General features: G+C 37.6%; 3 protein-coding genes across 8 annotated transcripts; 1 reads left to right on the top strand and 2 right to left on the bottom strand.

Annotated features, from left to right (window-relative positions):
• Nucleotides 1-251: 251 nt before the first annotated feature.
• On the bottom strand, nt 252-14149 carry Mi-2 (chromodomain-helicase-DNA-binding protein Mi-2 homolog). Of its 6 annotated transcripts, none has more exons than XM_012371021.2 (25): nt 13231-14149; nt 10983-11074; nt 10700-10822; nt 10283-10582; nt 9891-10184; nt 9556-9807; nt 8804-8966; nt 8488-8673; nt 8124-8313; nt 7668-8041; nt 7415-7584; nt 7006-7231; nt 6466-6929; nt 5788-6241; nt 5274-5591; nt 4799-5107; nt 4453-4721; nt 4102-4193; nt 3702-3888; nt 3317-3586; nt 2899-3180; nt 2578-2822; nt 2127-2412; nt 1738-2047; nt 252-1626 (listed from the first exon to the last, which is right to left on the bottom strand). In XM_012371021.2, exons 1-25 carry the CDS (start codon nt 13265-13267, stop codon nt 1622-1624), a joined length of 5898 nt encoding a protein of 1965 aa, XP_012226444.1. In that variant the 5' UTR covers nt 13268-14149; the 3' UTR covers nt 252-1621. The 6 variants fall into 6 exon arrangements, with proteins under 6 accessions (XP_012226444.1, XP_012226445.1, XP_012226446.1 ...); XM_012371022.2 differs by having other exon boundaries at nt 8488-8667; XM_012371023.2 differs by having other exon boundaries at nt 8813-8966.
• On the top strand, nt 14131-18892 carry LOC105674613 (mitochondrial import inner membrane translocase subunit TIM44). Its single transcript, XM_012371075.2, has 7 exons — nt 14131-14240; nt 14708-14860; nt 14920-15165; nt 15236-15440; nt 15512-15654; nt 15732-16095; nt 16168-18892. The coding sequence occupies exons 1-7, from the start codon at nt 14238-14240 to the stop codon at nt 16413-16415; spliced, it is 1362 nt and encodes a 453-aa protein (XP_012226498.1). The 5' UTR covers nt 14131-14237; the 3' UTR covers nt 16416-18892.
• On the bottom strand, nt 17629-21264 carry LOC105674612 (targeting protein for Xklp2). Its single transcript, XM_012371074.2, has one exon. The coding sequence runs from the start codon at nt 21252-21254 to the stop codon at nt 18903-18905; it is 2352 nt and encodes a 783-aa protein (XP_012226497.2). The 5' UTR covers nt 21255-21264; the 3' UTR covers nt 17629-18902.
• Between the last annotated feature and the right edge of the window lie 1224 nt (nt 21265-22488).

Below are 22488 nucleotides of genomic sequence, written 5' to 3'. Positions count from 1 at the left end.
ACACACATAAAAGAAAAATACATTTTCTAAACTGATTTTATAACCTAAAAACATAAGACTTCTTTTATTGACGTAATATAGAACAATATTAAAAGGAAATATTAACATTCAAAGAAAGTATTTCCTTTGAATCTAATTTATATTCTGATATAAAATTTTCATTGACGTTTTTTTATTGACGTAATAATATACGTCGAATAATAATGCTTACTGCATACTGTGAGACACAATTCTCAGTTCAACAAATACACTTTTAATTATTATTAATTTATTCCAGTAAATCTAGTACATACACAAACGATTCCTTTTTTTTTTTTATAGTAATATTTCATTCATTCGCTTTTTTCAAGTCGTTCTTCAAATTCCATAGCTAAACTCTAAACTAATCTTAGAAACTTAGCTATGCCAAAAGCAATGATTTGGCAAGTTCATTAACGAGAAAATAAAATGATTCTAATCCTTGAAACAGGGTAGAAAAGACTGTGAACAATACATATGCTTATTTAAGATCTTAATATTTTGTTATGATTGCGTTCGTTCATTCTAAAGTAATGCATGGGGCACGGCTGGTGTTTCTCAATTTACAAGTTTAATATGAATTGTATTACCGAATGCTTTTTTTTTTTCTTTTTTATATAAATACGATGACAATATGTACAGATATTATTGATGTATACAGAGTAAAGACAGCTTCTAGATTCGTTTTCGAACTATACGAACGTCAAAATGCACTAATGTAGTTCTTATTAACATTGAAAAAAAATTTGAAAGCAATAAACGTATTTTCTTTCTTACAAGTAACACAAATGTATTCAAAAATTAACAGTAAGTAAAAAATAAAAATAAAAAGAGGGCGTCGTCTAGGCATACACAATCTATTTTTTTTCTTTTCTTCAAAACAACTCTCCGATATCCTCCGATACAAATATAAAAAACAAGATTTCGAAGAATTTCTGCATTGTATCGAAATTATACCCATGCATTACGATAGTACATCACATGATAAGATTCAGCTGCATTGTCGAACGTCAGTCTTGACCTAAAATGATTGCCGTTGTTCACCGAATCTCCGTGAACGTACGAATTCGAAATGAATCACAGGCCCTGAAGTATCGTGGATGCTCTAATAGTTTACCGCTTGCGCATAACCTATTGTTGCGAATTTCGTGAATAAATTACAAGTAACATCTCGTGGACTGATGTCTTTAAAGTGACGAGATGAAAATTTGCATTAAACTAAAAAAGGTCTTAAATAGACTTAAGTAAATAATGAAGTTGTTACTGCATACGTTAAACGCAAATCATATCCTTAAAAGATACTTAAGAAAATAATCTACGTCGCTTTCTTATAAAGAACGCGCATATATAAATACAGAGAAACGTGAAAATCTTGAATCTAGATGCCGAATGTACACGTAATAAATACAGAAGTAATGCAACTCGATTTGTAAAATATTACGTCATTGCTTGGAAATCTCGTCGTATTCATTTTCTAGAAAAATTCAGCTAAAAACTGTAATTTACGAAAAATAATGTTAGAGCGCAAACGATTCTCGCGGGACAGTTCAATTTGCGCTATTTTGAGTCCTTGTTTGAGCCATTGTGTTCCAGCACTTAATATTCAGGCTGCAACAGACAAATGATATTTTTCATTGAACAAAAGTCGAAAATTACGTTTACGGTTGACTTTGCATAATCACGATATTACTGCACACAACCGTTACAATTATCACAGACCTGTGAAACCCTGCGGTGGTTGCCCTGGTACTGAGTATTGTGGTCGAAAGTTTCCGAAATTGGCGGCGCCCGCGAAAGTGGCCGGCAATTGTCCGCCGGAGAAGCCAGCTGGAAATTGCTGCGCCAGTAGTGCGGCCTGGCCTGTCTGAGAGCTGCTTCCGCCGGGTGCCGTGGCCGCCAATCGACTCAGTATTGATCTCTCAGACATCTGGAGTCTCTGAGCAACCGGTGGAATGCGCGCCAATGTCGCCGGCAAACGGCTCACGTCTGACTTCATGTCGGACAAGAGCTCTTCCAGCTGATTCAATACCTATGAAAATTCAATCCGTGTTCGGATCAATTTTGTCGCGCGTTCGAAAAACTTGCAATAAAACATGCGGACAACCGACCTTGTGCAACACCGCATTCGCCGGTTTGTTGCCCGCAAGGCTCTCCTTGCTAAGATGCTGATGGGATTCGGCGAGACACTCGACTTCGGCGAATCGCGCATTCAAACTCATGGCAGGATGATTGGGATCCTGCGTAAGGTTTAGGTAAGCGGCTCGCCTTAACTGCTCCTCGATCACTAACGCCTGTTCTAAGAGCTTGAAACGTCTCGCTAGAAACTTGTTCTTTATCTCCAAGAAATTGCCTTTTCCCATGTCCATCTTGAATGGCTCGTTAATTATAGCAAACCTGTAATTAGTATGACAGTTTTATACAACTGGAAAAGTGAAAAAAGGGCTACTTTCAAAATCAATAAAAAAATTAAAGAGCCAACGCTGATATATGTGCGCTGAAATCGATGCTAGATATTAAAAAAAAAAATTATTTTTTTATTTAATACAAGGGTTCAGTTACCTAATATCATTTTGTATATCCTGCCATCGCCCGTAGCCGTGCGTGACGATACCAGCCAAGAGCCAATAATCATGGCGACGATGCCAGATATCGTATTCACGGCCCGGCACGGCGGCCTTCTCTTCGTTCAGCCAGAGCGTGTGTAATTCCGTGAATCCACCATCGGCTATGTTGAACATGAACTTACGCTTAGGCTTCACTACATCTTCAGAGTCCTTTACGTCCTTTTCTTTGTTATCTTTCTCCTGGAAAAGGAAAGCGTGATATGAATCAAGCTGCTTCTTAATAAGACGTATGGATTCTTTGCGTGCAAATGAATACCTCTCGCTTCTCTGTTTCCTCCTCGTCGTCCTTCACAATAACGACATCTTCTTCTGGTTCGGTCTTCTTATTCTCACTATTCTCTGCTTTATCGTCGTGTTTCGCCGCTGCTGCTTTCTCGTCCTTCACATCGGCTTTGTCCTTCTCCTTTTCTGCGGATTCCGTCTCGCCGTCCTTTTCCTCTTTCTTAATATCTTCCTTCTCCTTGTCCTTTTCAGAATTTCCTTCGTCATCTTCTTTAGAATTCTTCGAGTCTTCTTTCGAATCCTTCGCGTCGCCACCCTGAAATGATAATCATTTTATTGATCTCAATTCTTAAGTAACGCGCATTTCGTAAAACGATACTCTTGACATATAAATTTTTACGTATGAACGAGGAAGAAATAAATACATGTCAAGAGGGTTGTCCAATACCAACCTCCTTATCCTTCGATTCATCTTTAGATTCTTTAGCGTCAGATGCATCGGAATTCGTCTTGCTGGCTTCGATGGCGGCACCGGCAGTCGAAGTCGGAGTCGGCGTGGCAGCAGGACTAGGACTGGGAGCATTCGAAGTGGCAGGTGTAGCACTAGTGCTGCTGGTACCAGTCGCTGCTTCCCCGGTTCCTTCCGGCTTGATGGGTTCTATCGGTTTTCGTATCATCTCCGGCATCGAATAATAGCCATTAATGTGTTCAAATTCTTGAACCTGCGAACAATAGCATCACATTAACGCTTATCCTTTTAATATTCCTTCTTGGAGTTGCAACACCTAAAGAATAAAGAGATAAATAATTTATTATGCGCGATTTAATGATCGGTACCTTCTTCCTAATCAAGGACATCACACCGATTCTTGTGAGTACGTGCTGTCGACTGAGACCTTCTCGAGGAACGCCGTCTGCGAACGTTTCCGCATTGTCGGCACCTGGTTCGCAGAGGTGTCGCATGAAGAGCGAAACGTAGGCTTTGAAATTCTTCTCGGACTTTCCGCGCAGATCACGTACCAACCTGTATAATTTAAATACATATGTGTAATTGTTAATTGTTATAAAGATAAAAATATTATATTATTAATCAAACAGTGCAAAAGGTGCAGTGATTAATTTCTATTTTGTTGCCAATAATGTTATGTTAATTATTATATGCTTGTGTTAAGTGATAAAAAATTATACAAAATAATTAGGTTAAAGATATAACATGTAATTTTATAAATCAACCGACCATTGAGAGTTGAAAGCGTCTTGTGGCGGCATTCCATAGCGCATAATTGCATTGAGGAATGCCTTCCTCTGTCTGGCATTAAAACCTAGCACCTGTAAAAAATATATGTATGAGTAAAATGTGCGCAAGAATATATAAACAATTCTTTGTTTTAAAAAATTGACTAGAATATACAAGTAAGCACTTGTGTGTAACATTCTTTTTATTCGAAGTAAAATTACTTCGTTAAATTAGAATGGTTTTTTTTAAACTTTAATTATTTTCACAAATTTATTTAGAAACTCATGTACATAAACATAAATACACATACATATAAATCATTGTGTATATTCTTTTTAGATGAACACTAACCTCGATATTTCCGTTTACTCTGGCAAGCAGAGGCGGCAAAGGTCTGTCCTTTTCGTCGCGTCTCTCCAGTCTTCGTCTACTTCTACGAGACAATAAGTCTCCATCGCCCTTCTCGTCGAAATCATCATCCTCCTTGTCGTCGTCGCTGGGCGCACTGAAGTCGCTATTATAATCAGATAGATTCTCCTGCCACGGCTGATCATCTCTCGCGCCTTGATCGCCGGTCACACCGCCATCGGTGTAGTTAACTTGTTTACGCACTCGTTTGCCTGCAATTGATTTAATAAGTGTGGGAAGATTCTTTTATTTATACATATATCGATCATACTATTTTATCAACGCAAACCTTTTCCGAGTGTTCTAGCAATATCCTCCTGTTGCTGCTCGTAATGATGTCTGAGCAGCTTGATCCAATATGCCGGATCGGTATTCTCGGCCTCTTGCTTAATTATTTCCGTGTCCGCCTCCTCCTCCGTTTCACCTTCCTTCGTCACGTACGAGGCGACCTTGAAGGAACTTAAGTACTCGTTGGCCCAATTCTCCTTCTGCTCGATACCCTCCTTACTTCTGTCCAATAATTCGGCAACAGCCTTATCGTCGTAGTGTATAGCTTCATCCTCCTTGCCCTCCTCTTCCTTGAACAGTTCCTCCGTACCTAACGTGAAACAAATTAAATTGTGCTTGAACGTGTAAACAGTCATTGAAAATAAAAATTATTTGACAGCAATTATTTCAATTGTCAATCGTATTATTAGAAATTATTATTGTCAATCGTATTGTTGGAACAAGATTATTATCAGAAAAGATTAAACAAAACTTACCGAAGCGCAAAATGTCATCGAGCTCCTGTTTACTAAAGTTAGCACCTTTACCGCCCATGCCTGGTCGCACGACTAAATGAGTGAGCATCATCTTGCGCTTGGCCACCTGCGTTACTCTTTCTTCCACGGAGTTACGCGTGACAAATCTATAGATCATAACTTTGTTAGCCTGGCCTATCCTGTGAGCTCTGCTGAACGCTTGGATGTCGTTGTGCGGATTCCAATCAGAGTCGTAAATAATCACCGTGTCCGCCGTTGCTAAATTGATGCCGAGACCACCAGCACGCGTAGAAAGCAGAAAGACAAACTGTTGTGCGCCTGTAATTAAATTCCTTAATTAGTTTTCAATTTTGAGCAAATATTTATTTTTTGTAAATTTAAAAGTAAAATTTCAAGTTCTCCGTTGTATTTCGTTGAATATAAAAAACGCAATTGAGCAATAAAGGTCAAATAAAGGTGCAATTTTACACGCAAGAATTATGATTATATTATAAAAGTTCTCGAAAATACTTGCCGGGAGCGTTAAATCTGTCGATGGCCTCTTGACGTTGCGCGCCGGTTATATTGCCGTCTATTCTCTCATACTTGTATCCCTCGCCCTCCAAATAATCTTCAAGAATATCCAACATCTTGGTCATCTGAGAAAATATAAGAACTCGATGTCCGTCGTCTCGCAGCTTCTTAAGCATCTTGCTCAACAGAACCAATTTGCCAGCCGCTTTAATCAACGCTGAAGTCTCGTAACTTCCATTTGGTCCGGTTGGTGCTTCTTGTGACGCGGCAGGAAACAAATATGGATGATTGCAGCATTTCTTGAGATCCATCATTATATTTAACAGCGACACTTGCTGGCCGCCTCCCTTCGGATTCAAGGCTTCGAAGTTCCTCGTTAATATATATTTGTAATACTTCTTCTGCATTGGTGATAATTCGACGCGTACGATAAATTCAGATTTGCTAGGCATATTCTGCAAAAAAAAAAAGAAACATGTTTCCTGTAGCGTTGCTAATATAAACTAATTATAAAGTATGACAATATTTCTATACACTGTGATATCTAAAATTTCTTTCCATAATTCTTTACCGAAAAACATTAAATAATATATTATAAATTTATAAAAGTATATTTGAATTAATAATTTCTCGTGCTGCAGCAATGTAATCGTATATATGTAAAAAAGAAATTACCAACCTTCAATACATCAGCTTTCAATCTCCTCAACATATGCGGTCCAAGCATTTCGTGCAGTTTTTTAACCTGCTCTTCCTTTGAGATATCAGCGAATTCATTTTGGAACGCTGCCAAATCGTTGAATTTATCGCGGCATAAGAAATTCAATAAGTGGAACAGTTCCTCCAAATTATTCTGCAGTGGCGTGCCAGTCAGTAAAAGTTTATACGCGATATTGTAAGAAGCTAATAATCTGAAGAACTTGGACTGATTGGATTTCAATCTGTGAGCTTCATCTACAACTAAAACAGCCCAATCGATGGAGCCTAGGCATGCCGAATCGATGGATATAAGCTCGTAACTCGTAAGCAAAACGTTAAACTTAATTGAAGACGAACGAATTTTGGAGGCGCGTCCGCTACGTACAGCACCTTCCTCGAACGACAATTCGTTTTCACGAATCACAATACGACTGTCTTTGTCGCCTAAATAAACAGAAAGTCACTATTAACTTATGCCTTTTAAAATACATGTTAAAAATAAAAAAAGAATAGTACTAACCCACATAAGTAACACAATAGAAGTCAGGCGCCCAAGTTTCAAATTCACGCTCCCAGTTAATAATAGTTGACAAGGGAACGGAAACCAGGAAAGGCCCTTTACAGTGGCCTTCCTTGTACAAGGAATATAAGAATGTGATAGTTTGAATAGTTTTTCCCAAACCCATTTCGTCGGCCAGAATCGTGTCTATGCCTTGGCCCCATGAATATCTCAACCAGTTTAAACCCTGTGAATTGAGAAAATGTAATGTAAAAACTTGAGGAAATGAAATTTTGACACATTTAGTATGTCGTGTTTATACATATGCAAGTAAAACTATTAAAAAAAAATCAGTTGGCACTTGAAAATGTAACAAAAATTAAGAAATTGAAGAAAACAAAAGTTGGCCCATTTGACACTCGATACTTGCCTCCAATTGATAAGGATGTAACTGCATTCCAGTTTGATCCAAGTAATCTGGTTGCCTTTCGTACTTCTTCTTGAGATCTGTCGTAGGTTTGTCTGGCGGTGGCGTGTACCGCTTTGGAGTCCTTTCTTCATCGTCGATGAGCTCGCGCGTTTTCGATTTCTTCCCTTTACCTGGATTTCGTTCCATTTAGTTTACAAGAGCGCGAGAGAAACTATGCGTAATTGATAAAAATTAAATCGACCTCTCCACTCACCCTTTTTGCCTTTACGTGACGTAGTACCGTCGCAACAGTTAGCGGCTCTCAAATCTAAATAATATTCTATGGCCTGCTTCAAGCCGGGGATGTCCGCGTGCTCGTCCTCCCATGTTGCCTGATCGTAGCCAAGTTCCCGCCACTTGACGAGATACGTGGCTCTGCCGTCTCTTTGCAATCGATGATTGATCACTCTGTGAACCACCAGCCATTCCGGACGAACGCCGTAACGATAGAAACGTTCTTCCAAGTTGTACTCATCCCTGTTGGTGGCACCGGGCTGCTCCTTCAAACGCTTTACACGAGTATCGCTCTCGTCCAACGGTTCCTCCAATTTTGGTGGATCGTCCATGTCATATTTACGATAATAATTCCTAATCACGTAAAAACCCACACATTGTACAATATGCATATTTAAAGGTAACCGAGTTAGAATGTGTGAAGAGAATTTCTAACCTAAACATGAGTGGGTGGAATACGTCAAGTTGTAATTCTGTGATCCAGTCACAGTGCCAGTAGGACATATCTGCCCACTTCACGAAGAACTCGCGTATTTTTCTCTGCTTAGGTGCAGCCTTGCTTGTAGAAGGCTCTTCCGACGGTGTGTCGGAACATTCTTTCCATCTCCACGTTAATATCTTTGCCACTAGTAAAAAAAAAAAAAGAAAAATTATAACAATAAACTATATTATGTGCATTCCTAGATGTTGCTTTTGATTGTGGTGTAATATTTACTTAATATATTTAAATAATCCAACACTACTTTAATATTATGTATTTGCAAGAACAATAAACATAATATAAAATTATTCATCTATACCTCTCCCTCTCAAAGGCGGACAAGAACATCGCGGGCATTTCCAATCGCCATCGGGAATCTCCGATAATGGAGGATTCAAGCAATGCGTGTGATACGCACTCGTGCAACTGTCGCAACACAACAATTCTCCGCCATCCTTGCACACTCTGCAGAATTCCATATGTTCGTCGTCATCCTCTGCTGCTCCTAACAATACGAATGCAACTATAGTCACCGTTCACTCGATGCGATGAAGCAAATGCGGGATTTGTTTCAGGGGAAAAAAAAAGGAAGGAGCGGAAGGAAGGAGAATTAGGCTCGGTGTGAATCAGGATACCTGCAATACCTTCTCCTTCGCAATGGGCACAACTCCATTTTCCTTCGGGCGTTTCTTCCAATTCAGGCTCCAGGCACACTAAATGATACGCTCTAGGACACGTATCGCACAATATGATCTCTCCACCTTGCTGACACACTTCGCAGTAATCCTGATGGTCAGTCTATAGAGAAAAAAAAAAACAGAAAATAATTATTCCATTTTGACTAAGCAGATAATTCACATGATGATAGAAAAGATTCATGATGTCAAAACATAAATGATTTAAGCGCGTATTTAAAGCATGTTGCATAAAGTGTATGATTATGCAGCTTTAAATATTACAAAACATAAGGAAGAAAGAAAGGAAGAAACAATTACGATTATTTTAAGGCAGAGTCAGACAACGGAGCATATGCGTTCTTGAAGTTCCGTCAATGTCTACAATGTATGTACGTGTTCTTGCCGCCAGCCCTTGTATTTTGCATACATTAGAAAAATTTGTGTTATTTTCTTTATATCGAATTTATAAATGTATCATTTAATGATCATTAATGAGAGATTTGTACGCGCATATCCAAATGGAAATCATCGAAAGAATCGCAGCTGTGATAAAATTAACAAGCACAATGATTAGTCATGCGTCGACTAGCAAATTATAAATAAATCTCCAAGCTTTTAGTATGAGGAGAATGATTATTATGTGGCAGTCCATGATTGCAAGCACGTTTAAAACAACAATGAACGCATAAGCAAATGCTGCTTAACTCTACCTGGAGACCTTCCTCTCCATCCGGAAACTTAGAAGTAGTCTTTGTCTTCTTCTTTTTCTTGGTCTTGTTGCCGATTTTTGTCTTCGCCTTTCTACGAACTGGCGGCTCGGCCGGTGGTTCGACACCAGCCTCCTCGACGTTACCCTTGTTACCATCGACACCGGGAGTCTCCTCCGCATCGGCCAACATTTGCTCGAATTCCATGTCGGAATCGGCCGCAGAGCCCGCGGCGCTACCCTCCGCCTCCTCGTCCTAAGTAAAATTCAACGACAGATTTAAATAAAAATACATTCTATGTCACAAATAAAACAACAGAGAAAAGTTACTATACGTACTGAGCTTCCCCGCTTGCGTTTCCCAAGCTTAATCTTAAGCGTCGGTACTTTCGACGCCTTTTTCCCTTTCTTCGCTCTTGAACCTCGCGATTTCTTCTTCCGATCACTGTCTTCGTCATCTTCCTCTTCATCCTCAGGTTCTTGTATAGCACCACTTCGATTTGCTCGGGCGTTTCTGTTATCATCATCCACGTTGGTGGATGAGACATCCGCATCCGGTTGCGTGTGTGGATTTAATTCGGAGAAATCGCGCCACTTGGCTGCCACCAACATCATAAGCTTCGACATTGGAACCTAATCATGCAAAACAGAAATTCAGCATATTAGGAAATATAGTACAGTCTGTGCAAAATATATGAAATAATTATAGCGATAGAGCATAATATACATACTTTTGGATTTTCTTTTGCCAAGAGCGGTCTGACGTGTTGTTGAAATAGTTTGTACGTCGTTAAGTTTTGGAAATCGGCGTCAGAATATTCAATTTGTACGTCCGTTAAGCCGAATGTGTTGCACACTTCTTCGATTGTGGGCATGCCTGTCGTAGGCTCTTGGCTCTGAGTGGTCGGTGGTGCATTGTGACTGGAGGATTTTCTGGAGGATGACTTCCTGCTCTTCCTATTGACCGCATAGTCACTGTCCTCACCAGCCGCGTCACCTGCTGCTGCTTCACCGCCACCAAAGTCGCTTTCCTAAATATTTCAAATTGGTTAAACAGTGCACACAATCGCTTCAACTAAATTACTATATTAAATTATATCGTGTACAATCAACAAATATATATATATATGCAATAATAATATACTTACATCCCCAGAATCGGATTTTTTCTTTTTCTTCTTTTTCTTTCCTTTCTTATCCTCACTACGTGCTTTTCGCTTCTTTCCTTTCTTCTTTTTCCGCTCTTCTGGTTCATAATCATCGTCCTCTTCCTATAAAAAAATAATTTCCATGTTTTAAATTTCTGAATAAAGAATACTAAAATATATAGATCACCATTGAGACAATACAGTTATCACAAAGATAAAAAAACAACAGTAGATTTATATCTTTTATGATTATAAATATTATTAAACAGAATATATAACTTACCAATCTCTGAGATTCTTCAGCATCTGATGAGCCATCTACTGGCTGACCAACATTTGATACCTGTCCCCCAGTCTCATCCATGTCATCCTCTCCTAAAAATTTGCAATTTATTCAATTAATAATTTTCTGTATTTAACCACGAAATTTAATTATAAAATATGACTATTTTTCTATTGTTTGCTATATGCAAAGCTGCCTACTAAAATCTTAATTTTTCATATAAAAATCTTTATTAAAATTAGTAAATTAAAATCTGTTAATTCAAACAGCAAAAAAATTCTTTTCTTTCCACAAATGTGATTATTCTTTCCTATAAATTCTTTATTTTCTCTATTCCCGTTTTTATATTTTACAAATAGATTTTGAATTCTTGACAGATCACAAATTCTTCAACCGTTTTAATAATTTGAAAACGATTAAACAATGCTAAAATCAAATCAATTAATTTCGGCTTCAGTTGTATTGTAATTTATCACAGAACAGAATACGTCGTGCAAAAGCATAAAATAACGGTTTAATTAATTGCGCTCTACAATACAATATGCGGCTCGTATCGTTTGCGATCTGAACATGACAAAAATTCTGCAAGAATATCAATGAAAACGAAAACAGAAACTGTCGTCGCGAAATATATATTCGATGATCCGAAAGATACTCACGCGAATTCGAAGGGCGATTTTGAACTAATCAACGTTTCGCGACTGCTTTGTGCGAGTGTGCGTCCGCCATTTTCTTTAATAGGGCATTCTACATTTGACATACAGATACACGTACATACACACGCACATATTCGCACGCATACATTTAATATTGATATGCTCAACTTCTGCCGATATTGTAATTAACGAAGGACGAAGGATCTGGTCGTAAAATCCATTCACTTCGGGCAAATTTTTACCAAAGCACCGGTGGAGGTTAGACGCCGGCTGTATTGCATGCAGAGAACGTGTAATAAAGTGGTGTACGTGCGCGTGTGTATCACGAGATATATACGTGTATACACACACATACCAGATAAGCGAAGCGTATACGTGAAACGCGGATCCATAATTTTTTTTGCGCGGACGTTGTGGTACGTTGTAACATGGCGTAAATGCAATTACGCTTCGTCGATTGGAAATCGTTCCGACTCGAATAAGCCGTAATTATTGCAAAAGGAAATTAATTTCCCTTTTATATACAATGCATGTACCGTTATCATGCTCAACATTAACATGGGCTATTTTTATCATTACATTTGAGAAACAGGCACAAAAATATGGAATTATTTGTCGATTATTATTATTATTATGAATATAGGAAATATGCGCGATGTGCAACCATATTAGATTTGCAAACCGACCATAGCTGCGTTTCGATTCTTCATACTCCCGATGTAATGACTCAGTAATGAATATTATAATTACAAGCGCAACGATTTGTCTCAAATGAAATGATGCTAAAATCGCAAAAGTCATAAATTGAATTTAAAACAAATTATAATAAACGCAACAATCGTAAAACGTCGAAACAAAAGCTAAATATATATTTTCGTAATTACAAGACGCGGAAAACACGCTCGCGAAGATTCTAATAATCCTGATTCTCACGATTTGCTCCGAGAAAGAAAAATATGCCAATAAAACGTGTTGAGTAAACACAGACGGCGATTTGCGATCATCGCGGCAGACCGCAGTAAATAACAACAATAGCGATCGCATTCCGCTCGCGAAAAATGGAGAACACTACGCCCGCAATTCGGTCTTGTGTCATTTCCATCCTCCGTCAAACGGCGGCCTGTCTTTCGGCGGCGGGAAGATTCGCCGGTGTACGAGATAACGTCGAGTGGCATGGTGACACAATCGGCAAAGGTTAGCTTCGCGTGCGTCTCTCTCTTTTACGTGAGTAAATGTTCGCGCGCATTCTCCGGTCCCGTGCAACCACGACGACGCCGCTACCCGGGACAACGGCGTGGCGGCGACCGCACGGAGCCGATTAATGCGGCAGCCATTGACGCGGCGAAAAGCGCGCGTTCCGCGTTGTATATAGCGTTCATACCTGTTCGTTGCACTACGATGTTGCGATTATCCCGATGCCGCTCTCACGGCTACGTCTCTTTGTCTCTCATTCTCTCACCCCCCTTTTCCCCTCGTCATTCACTATTGCTCTCTCTCCCCCCCGTCACTCACTCTCACACTCTCTCTTTCTTTCTCTCTCTCTCTCTCTCTCTCTCTCTCTCCTCTCACTCCCTTCACCACCTTTTGCTCACCTGCATAGTTCTCGTCCACCTCCTCGTCTGACGCCATTCCGCAATAAACACGCTCCTCGGCTCCGACGTCAAGATAGAAAAATCACGACGACGATCGCCAAAGCCCGCCGCTACGCGCGGTATTCGTGATCCCGCTCGAGGACGACAATGAGCACGGCGACGGCGACGCGATTCGTTTTTCCTACACTTTTCTCCCTTTCACTTCACTCCCGTTTTCTCAAGCGCGAGGAAACACTGGCCGGACGATGTAGCATCAACGCCGTCGCGGCGACGCTCACTTAGTCCGTGCGGACAAGGTTTCGGCGTGCCGTCACTCGATATACGATATACCCTCGCTTACATATACGTATACGACAAACGCTTCTCCGCCACTACCGTCTTTCGCTATCGTGCGATTCGTCGTTTCCCTTCAACCTTCTCCCACTCTTGTATGCAAAGTTTTCCCCTCTTTTTCATGCGCGTACTTTTCGTATATGTATCTCTTGTGTACGTACGCGAGCGTCTCTTTTCGACGCTTGGAGTAAAATAAAAATTTTTTTTTTTACGCCCACTTTTTTCTTTCTCGTCTTTTTTTTTTGTCTTTCAACTCTGCTAATTATTTTGCTACATTTTTTTTACATTTTCCTACATTTTGTTCTCCACGAATTTACATTGCATTGACCATAGACGTAGTATGACGAATAGATACACTACTCTGCGCATTTGACGCGCGACATTCAGGTATCCAATAAAAAAATTGCATTCCCTAGTAATTTTAGTTAACTGCATTAACATTGCGTTTCACACTATTTTCATATCCAATAGAAAATGTACTTATAAATTTTGTCACGTACTTTTCTAGGGAAAAACAATTTAGGCAACCTAACTTTGTACAATTCTAATGTCACTTTGAACTTCAGCGACTGATTTGGCATTTCTAATTATAGATGGCGATACAATACAATTTCGTCGCATTTGGTGCATTCACGAGGATTTTTCGTTAAAGATATTGATAAATCTTTTGTAAAATGGTAAATAAGTTGGCTTGTTAACTAAACCGATGTCATTTGACAATGTGATTTTGCGGTTGAAATACCGTGCCTACGTCATTTGACAATCATGTATAAATTCATAATCTCATTTATAGAGACCGGTGTTTTGTCTATTGATTCAAAGGTTATCTTTTCTCTGAAAACTTTCGTTCGCGAAGCTATTTGCACAATTGTAAATGTTATATGATTATTAAAATGGTTTGTAGTATTTCAAGGAATCTGCTTTAATTGCAAACCGTTAATTTTATCTACATCTATTCAAGAAGTTGTGTTAATGATAAAAATACTTTTGAACGCATTTCTTCGGAATTTATTATTTGCAATACAATATATTGTTGCGTAATCTTTAAATAATGTAAAATATTTGCAAATACTCAATTATCAATAAGGCATACATAATAATTACTGTCAAGTAAAAGCAAAAATTGTAACCAATCTTATAATAGTTCCAGAATATTGCATCTTGTAGAACAAGTTTAAAGGGAGCTGCAAGGTCGATACAATCAACAAGGTGTTTAAGAAATGGCTCGAGAGAACGTTTGCTGTCGTGTACATTTCATCCAACATCTGCAGATTTATTCAATGCAAAAATGCAGTCGGTAAGTTTCTTGTTTTCTAAAGAAATAATGCTGAAAAAATAGCAACAATACTTTTGCAGATTCGACTATATTCGAATCCGGCGCGGCGGCCCAGCTTTATATCTCAATTTGTTGAGAATATTAGACAGGAGATGCAAAAGAACAAAGAAATGAAAGAGTCTTTAAAAAAGTTTAGAGAAGAAGCTCAGAAATTGGAACAATCAGAAGCATTACGAACAGCGCGGCAGAAATTTCAAGCTGTGGAATCTGAAGCTAGCAAAAGTTCCGAAGTTATTAAAGAAAAGCTAGATACACTTAAAGAAAAGGTACATACGTGCAATCAACTAATACAGTGATAATATTATGTGTGCAATTATATAAATTAATATTCAAAAGGTACAAGAAGTTATCGAGGAAGCAGGTAAGACTGAACTTGGCAAACGCGCTGGTCAATTAGGTGAAGAGATTACGAAATCAGCCAAAGGCGCGGCGGAGACAATTTCCGAGAAAAGCCAAGCACTTGGTAAGACAGGTGCCTTTCAAACGATAACGCACACAGCAGAGGCCGTACGGAATGAACTTGACGAACATGGAATTCTAGGTAGATAGATTTGGCCCGACTAGACAGAGAATAGAGAGCAGATTAAATTTCTTCATTATTGCTTGATGCAGGCAAAGTTTACGTTGCGCCTAAAAAACTACGAAAAAGGAAGGAAGTGCCAATAGAGACTAAAGAAATCATGCCTGACCAGAAATCGACAGGTGTGGAGATACACAAGGATTTCATGTTTTCCGCCGCCTGGGAGAAATTTAAGGTATTACATACACAAATATGTGAACGTATAATGAATCTTAATACTGATTTTTTAATTTATTGGGTATTTCTTTCAAGGACAATAATCCATACGTGAATAAGGTGATGGACTGGAAGATGAAATACGACGAGTCAGACAATGCCGTGCTGCGCGCTTCTAGATTGCTCACGGATAAGGTTTCGGATATTATAGGCGGATTGTTTCAAAAGACTGAGCTGTCGGAAACTCTGACGGAGATTTGTAATCTGGATCCTAGTTTCAGTAAAATACAATTTTTGAAAGATTGCGAGACCGACTTCATCCCGAATATCCTCGAGGCGATGGTTAGAGGCGACCTTGAAGTTCTGAAGGACTGGTGTCACGAAGGGCCTTACAATTTAATCGCACAGCCGCACAAACAACTGAAAAAGCTAGGACATTATTCAGATAGTAAAATTCTAGGTATGCATTTGCACGCAACTCATTATTGAGAGCTGCTTCGAGATTTGTAAACGAGAAATATTTCAATTGCAGACATCGACAATGTGGATCTGATGATGGGCAAGATGATGGACCAAGGTCCGGTTTTAATCATCAGTTTTCAATCTCAACAAATCATGTGTGTGAGAAACTCGAAGAATGAGGTGGTCGAGGGCGATCCTCAGAAAGTGATGCGCGTCAATTACGTCTGGGTGCTGTGTCGCGATCGGACGGAACTCAATTCTAAGGCCGCGTGGCGCTTACTCGATCTTAGTGCCAGCAGTTCGGAGCAGCTAGTATAGTGCGCGAGTGAAGAGGAGAAACTGAAAAACTGAACTACGTAAAAATTTTAGTAAACCAAGTGGGATCGTCGCATAGTGGAATCATTCATGCATATTACTACTATCATTTGCATCACCAAAACCAAGACCGAATGTGATAAGAATTCTTTAACGATTGTTGAGTGATCTTCATCCACGACACATGCATAGTGCGCAGCATATTTCCTGTAAATCGGAGTGTTTATGTACAAAATTCTAGCAAAGCAATGTAAATTTAATTGTGCGTGACGTAAGTACATATATATATATATATATATATATATGCTGATTAAGTTGTCATTTATGAAGTAATATATGTTTGCAAAGTCACATTGTCATATATACTGGTATATACTGTATATACTGTGTCACATATATTGTATATACTAGTGATTTGCGATTGGAGTACGATATAAAATTTGCCATTATTTAAAAGTAGTTCATAATTAGAGTAATTATACTCATTTGTCAACGAAAGTTGAAAAATAATAATTACTGAATTCTGTTTTACCAATTTAACATTTACAAAATTTTCGTAGATTTTCTTATCTTTGTATATACATACTTTAAATTTAGAACATTGATATAAAGGAAAAAGATATGCAATTCATAAATATTAATTTTTATACATACGCATACTCACAGATGGATCTCGTTCGCTATTTTGGTTTACATCTGATTTTCTCATTCATATTTTTTTTGAAACTTAATAAAAAAATTGTAGATATTAATGGTGAATTTTAAAAGATAAAATGTTCTTTTTTGAACGTATATGAAATACTGAAATTCTATGCATTAGGGAACGAGTGGATTCACACAGTGAACATATTTAATACATTATATGAAAATATATCCAGATAGATACCCATCTGTTAATATGAAGTTATACATGTATAAATGTACATATGTACAAGCTGATGTTTACAACTGATTATAATGTACAGTCATGAAATTGTTAAGAGAACTGTTGATTATTTTTTAAAGATTATATTATATGAGTTCAGCTCAGATCAGTTTGAAACAGAATTAAAACAGAATAAAATGATATCAGGCGAATCATGAACGGTCATAGTATTATTTATCTATTTAAAGTGAAACCACAACTCATTTTAGATTAATAAGTTTGTATAATGCAACATACATACATGAATGTATATTTGTTTCATACACTGGATGCTTTTTATAAAAGACATCATAGATCTAAAAACTACTTTTTATTTATACTCTTTATTACAATTACACTTGTTAGCAGATCTAAAAATTACTTTTATTTATACTCTTTATAACAATTACACTTTAGTAATCATTATATAAATACAGGGTGAGTGAAACATTAATTCAGAGAAGTGTTTTAAATAAACATTTTCAAGGAAGATATATATTTAAATATATATATCTTCCTTAAAATTTAAGGAAGATATATATTTAAATTCATGCAGAACAAGAAGGTGGCAAACGAGCATGAAGATCAGGAGAATAGGAAGCCGAATTTTGATTCTTCCAAGACAGAAAATAAAAAATGCATGAAAAAATTCAAATTCTTGCATAAAAATTATTATACAAATATATATATATATATATTTAAATATATATCTTCCTTAGATTTTAAAGAAAAAAAAATATATATATTTAAGCTTTTGCAGACACACGTTCATTTATCGCAATTAATAAAATACTAATTAATAATATTTCCCTCATATATCTTTTTTATATTTCTTCTTTTTTTTAACAATACATGAAGCATGTCTAGCATTTTTGAAAGACGAATATATTAGTATGTTAGATAGTTTATATAAGATACATTATGCAAAGCATGTAAGACATGGCAAATATCTTAGGAAAAAATATATTTAAGTATATTTAATATAATAAAAATTATAGAAAGTTTAATCCTTTGAGAACGGGACAGTTTGCAAATATTTACATACATATCTTCCTTAAAAATGTTGATTTAAAACACTTCTCTGAATTAATGTTTCGCTCACTCTATATTTTATATAAATCATCCATAGAATACTAATTAATATTTCTCTCATACATCTTTTTTATATTTCTTCTTTTTTTAATCATACATGAAGCATGTCTGGCACATTTGCGAACATGAATATATTAGTGCGTTAGTTTATATAAAATATATTGAGTGAAGCGTGTAAAACATAGCAAATATCTTAAGAAAAAGCTTAAGTTTATTATTTAAGTATATTTAATATGATAAAAATTACAGAAAGTTTAACCCTTTGAGAACGGAACAGGTGCAAATACAGTCCGTAATAATAAATAGAAAAAGGTAGAATCAAACTATTAAACAAATATATTAAAAAACTTTAACTTTGTGCGATAAATAAACGCGTATAACCAACTGACACCAATTATGTTCGAAATATCCTGACGCGTGTCCGCAAAGGCTTAAACTTATAGAATAATTGTTGGAATAAATGAATGCGAATTATGTCAATTAATATATTACGTTTATGTTTGCTTCGACTTGAGTTTACTTGCGAATGCAGGACTTTGCGGTTGGGTCAGTTGTTTCGTCGCTTTAACGATAATCGGCAATTTGTACTTCGGCATCGGTCTGGCCTTCACTTCCGTCAACTTGCGCAGCTCCACTTTTACTTGCATCTCCTCCTCCAGTTCCTTTCTAATCTGTTCTTGGCGCTTCTTCTCATCCTCCATTTCTCTACGCTTCAACCTTTCCTCGAATTCGCGTCGTTCCTTCGCTCGTTTATCAGTGTTCAATTCTGGCGGATGGATCTTCTCCTTCAGAGATGCCTTTTGCTTATCAATAGCGCAAGCAGCACTTTTCGTTTTCCGGGTACTTTTATTTTCTGTCTTCGAAGAACCAACATTCGGCTCCAAATTCTCCTGATCTTCATGCTCATTCGCCACCTTCTTGTCCTGCACGAAAAGACGGTCCTTAGATCTGCCACGTACCATTACGGGTTTGAAAGACGGTGCCGGATTCGCACGGAATATCCGCGACCGTTTGTCCTCTTCGAGCACTTGTTTTACCAACTGCTCCTTCTTCTTCGACAATTGCTTATTTCGTTCCTCAAAACTGAATGGACACGGCAGGACCGACCTCTTCATGCTCTGCCGCTGCTGCTGCTGCTGCTGCTGCTGCTTGGCTGACGGTGTCGGCGGTTTTGAAAAATTCGGCACCGGCCTGGCATGGAACTCTTTAGTCTTGTTGACCTCCTGCAAGCTCTTCAACCGTTGCTCCTTTTTCATCTGCAGATTCTTGTTGCGCGCCTCGAAGCTGAATGGCTGAACGCGCGTCGCGCTCTTGGTGACGCTTTCTTTAGGCACGCCGAAGAACGCTATCGTCTGTTGTTCCACGATAATACCCTCAGAATCGGTCACCGTTATCCTTGGCACCGTTTTCTTCGGGCCGAAGAAAGTTTTATCGTGACAGGCTGGTGGCGGTGAATTTTTACTCTGGAGCAAACTTGTAGCGCAAGATATCTCGCCACTCTCGGACTGCGTCGTGTCCGCTGACTTCTTCGCGACTTTCGGCATCACGCGCGGACCCCGCAGCACGCTAGGCGGTATCGGCTTCGCTTTTATCTGATACTTCTTCATCTCCTCCAGCTGCAGCTTCTCGCGTTCCTCCTGGCTCAGCACTGTGACGGCACGCGCTCTGTTCTTCGATACGAGTGCCGGTGAAATCGGCACCGTCGTTCGCAGGCGATTCTGCATCAATTTCGGTAGGCTGATCACCGCAGACGTATTGTTCTCCTTCGTGCTTCTGGTACGGAAACGTTTGGGTGTTTCATTTTGGAAGCGCGACACCGCCTCCGCCAAGCTGACGTACTGCTTACTGTTTGTTGACGTTCGGCGTTTATACATGCTCCGCCTGTGATTCTGCCAGGTGAGGATTGAGGTATGTTTATTAGATTGCCTTTGTTTGGCCTTTTCAATTGCAGTATCCACATCATCCTCATTATTTTCTTCCTTGTCCTTATTGTCGTCTATTGATTCTTCTTGTTCATCTTGCTGCGCCTCGTTTTTTTCTTCGTTATGATCTCCACTATCGTTCTTAAATTCGTCATTGTTTTCCTTCTCATGTTCTTCTTTGTTCTCCTCATTGAGTTCCTTATTTTCCTCCTTAAGTTCTCCACTGTCCTTGTCAAGTTCCTTATCCTTAAGTTCTTCACTGTCCTCCTTAGGTTCCTTATCCTTTTTTTTGTCTTTAGTAGCATCTGAGCATACATCTGGTATTTTGGAAGTATTATTCTTCGCGCAAGCATCATCTTGCTTAAACAGGTAATGGTTGGCCAATGTTCTCCTCATATTTACAGTATTATTGTTCTTGTTAATTTTTACAGATTTTGATACAGTATCTTGACTGGATTGAACGTGTTTGTTCGGTACGCTACGAAAGCCAATGGATCTGGACGATTTAGTGCCTTTAGACACGCTTGGTGTCTTAAAAACATTAGACTCTTGGTTAATTTTATTTGACACGTCTCGGATTTTAGGTGGCTTTTGACAGAACTCCAGTGTTCTCATTGCATTGTTAAGGATCTGATCATAAGTAATTGTTATCTTTTCTTTATTATCACAATTTGGAGAGACCACCTTGACAGGAGTATTTTTCATAATCAAATCTTCTTGCAATTCCATAATTGTATTAGAATCAGAAACATCTTCTTGAGATGCAGGCTGAATATTCTCCGTATCCTTAGAAGTAAAGTCACACAGTTTATCTTTAGGTTCTATTGTACGTACTCTGTCAAAGAAATCTTGTGCTACTTGCGGACTGCAAGATTTGGTAAAATCCACCCATTGAGGTGCGTGTGCATCAAGATATTCCTCCATTATGTCAATATATGATATATGTAATTTGCACTTTTCCAAAAAAAAATATCACGTCATAAAGTAAAATGATTACTATAGCATCTTAAAACATATGAGATACCATTAGAGTAAACAGCAACTAATGATAATCTGAAAACATAAAAATTAGAAAGCTTATATTATATATTTTTATAAAACATAATTTAATATGTACACTTCAAAGACATACTTCAAAGATGTAAAAAATAACTGAATTAAAAATTGTATTAATATGAGAGATTTAGTTATAAAAAACAAACAAAAGTTAAAAGCAGATCAATTATACATTAAATTATTATAATAAAAATTTATAAATTTTATTGTTATATCGATAAAAGATCAACTAATGAGAACGAAAATATTGGAAGGAGCGAACATTTTTAATCTTAATGAAACGTTATATAATACTTAAAAATGTGCAAGATATAATAAAATGTTGCAACACACAACAATAAATATAGCTATTTAAAATATTATTAAAATAAAATATTGGAGTATTGACAAATCAGAGATTTAGATAAATTACATCGTATGGATGTTCAGAAGATCAACAAGACATCAACGAGACATCTACTTACATTTAACCGTATATTCTGAAAGTTCCTCGTTAAAAATTATTCACCAAAGCACGATTGTTGTGCAAACACCAATTTTTTCTTCTTATACGTAACTCGTGCACTTAATTCTCGGTGAAGTAGGAAATCTACAGCTGTGATATAAAGTGAGCATCAACGATTACTGTAACGAAGAAATCAACTAGTATACGTTGAATTTCACGCGTTTGAATTTCTCAATAACTTTGTCCGGATTGGCTACGTGTTGCTAGCCGGATCAGACGAGTTGCACATGCGCGTCAAGCGTGTCAGTCTCAGGCAAAAAACATTTAGTAACAAAAGTTCCTATAAAATTGGACAAATATATGTAAGCATACATTTTGATTGGCTATTATAAATATCTACAATACAAAAAACGTCTCATTTTTTTATTCAAAAATCTTTTACTTAGAATAAATACTACGGTAAAAATTTAATCTTGATATCTCTATTTATTTTTTGTTCAATTAGTAAACCCATTTTTTGATTATCAAAATTAGAATCTCCTATTAAAAATAGAAGATTGATTATCAAAATAATAATTAAATATTAATAATTTGATTCAATAGATTCCGTTAAAGCAAAATTCTAATTTGACATATAAATTTTTAAAATGCATCTAA

The sequence above is a fragment of the Linepithema humile genome, chromosome 1, assembly GCF_040581485.1.
Source record: "Linepithema humile isolate Giens D197 chromosome 1, Lhum_UNIL_v1.0, whole genome shotgun sequence".
In the NCBI taxonomy this organism is placed as follows: domain Eukaryota; kingdom Metazoa; phylum Arthropoda; class Insecta; order Hymenoptera; family Formicidae; genus Linepithema; species Linepithema humile.
This window is presented reverse-complemented; position numbering and strand designations above follow the sequence as displayed.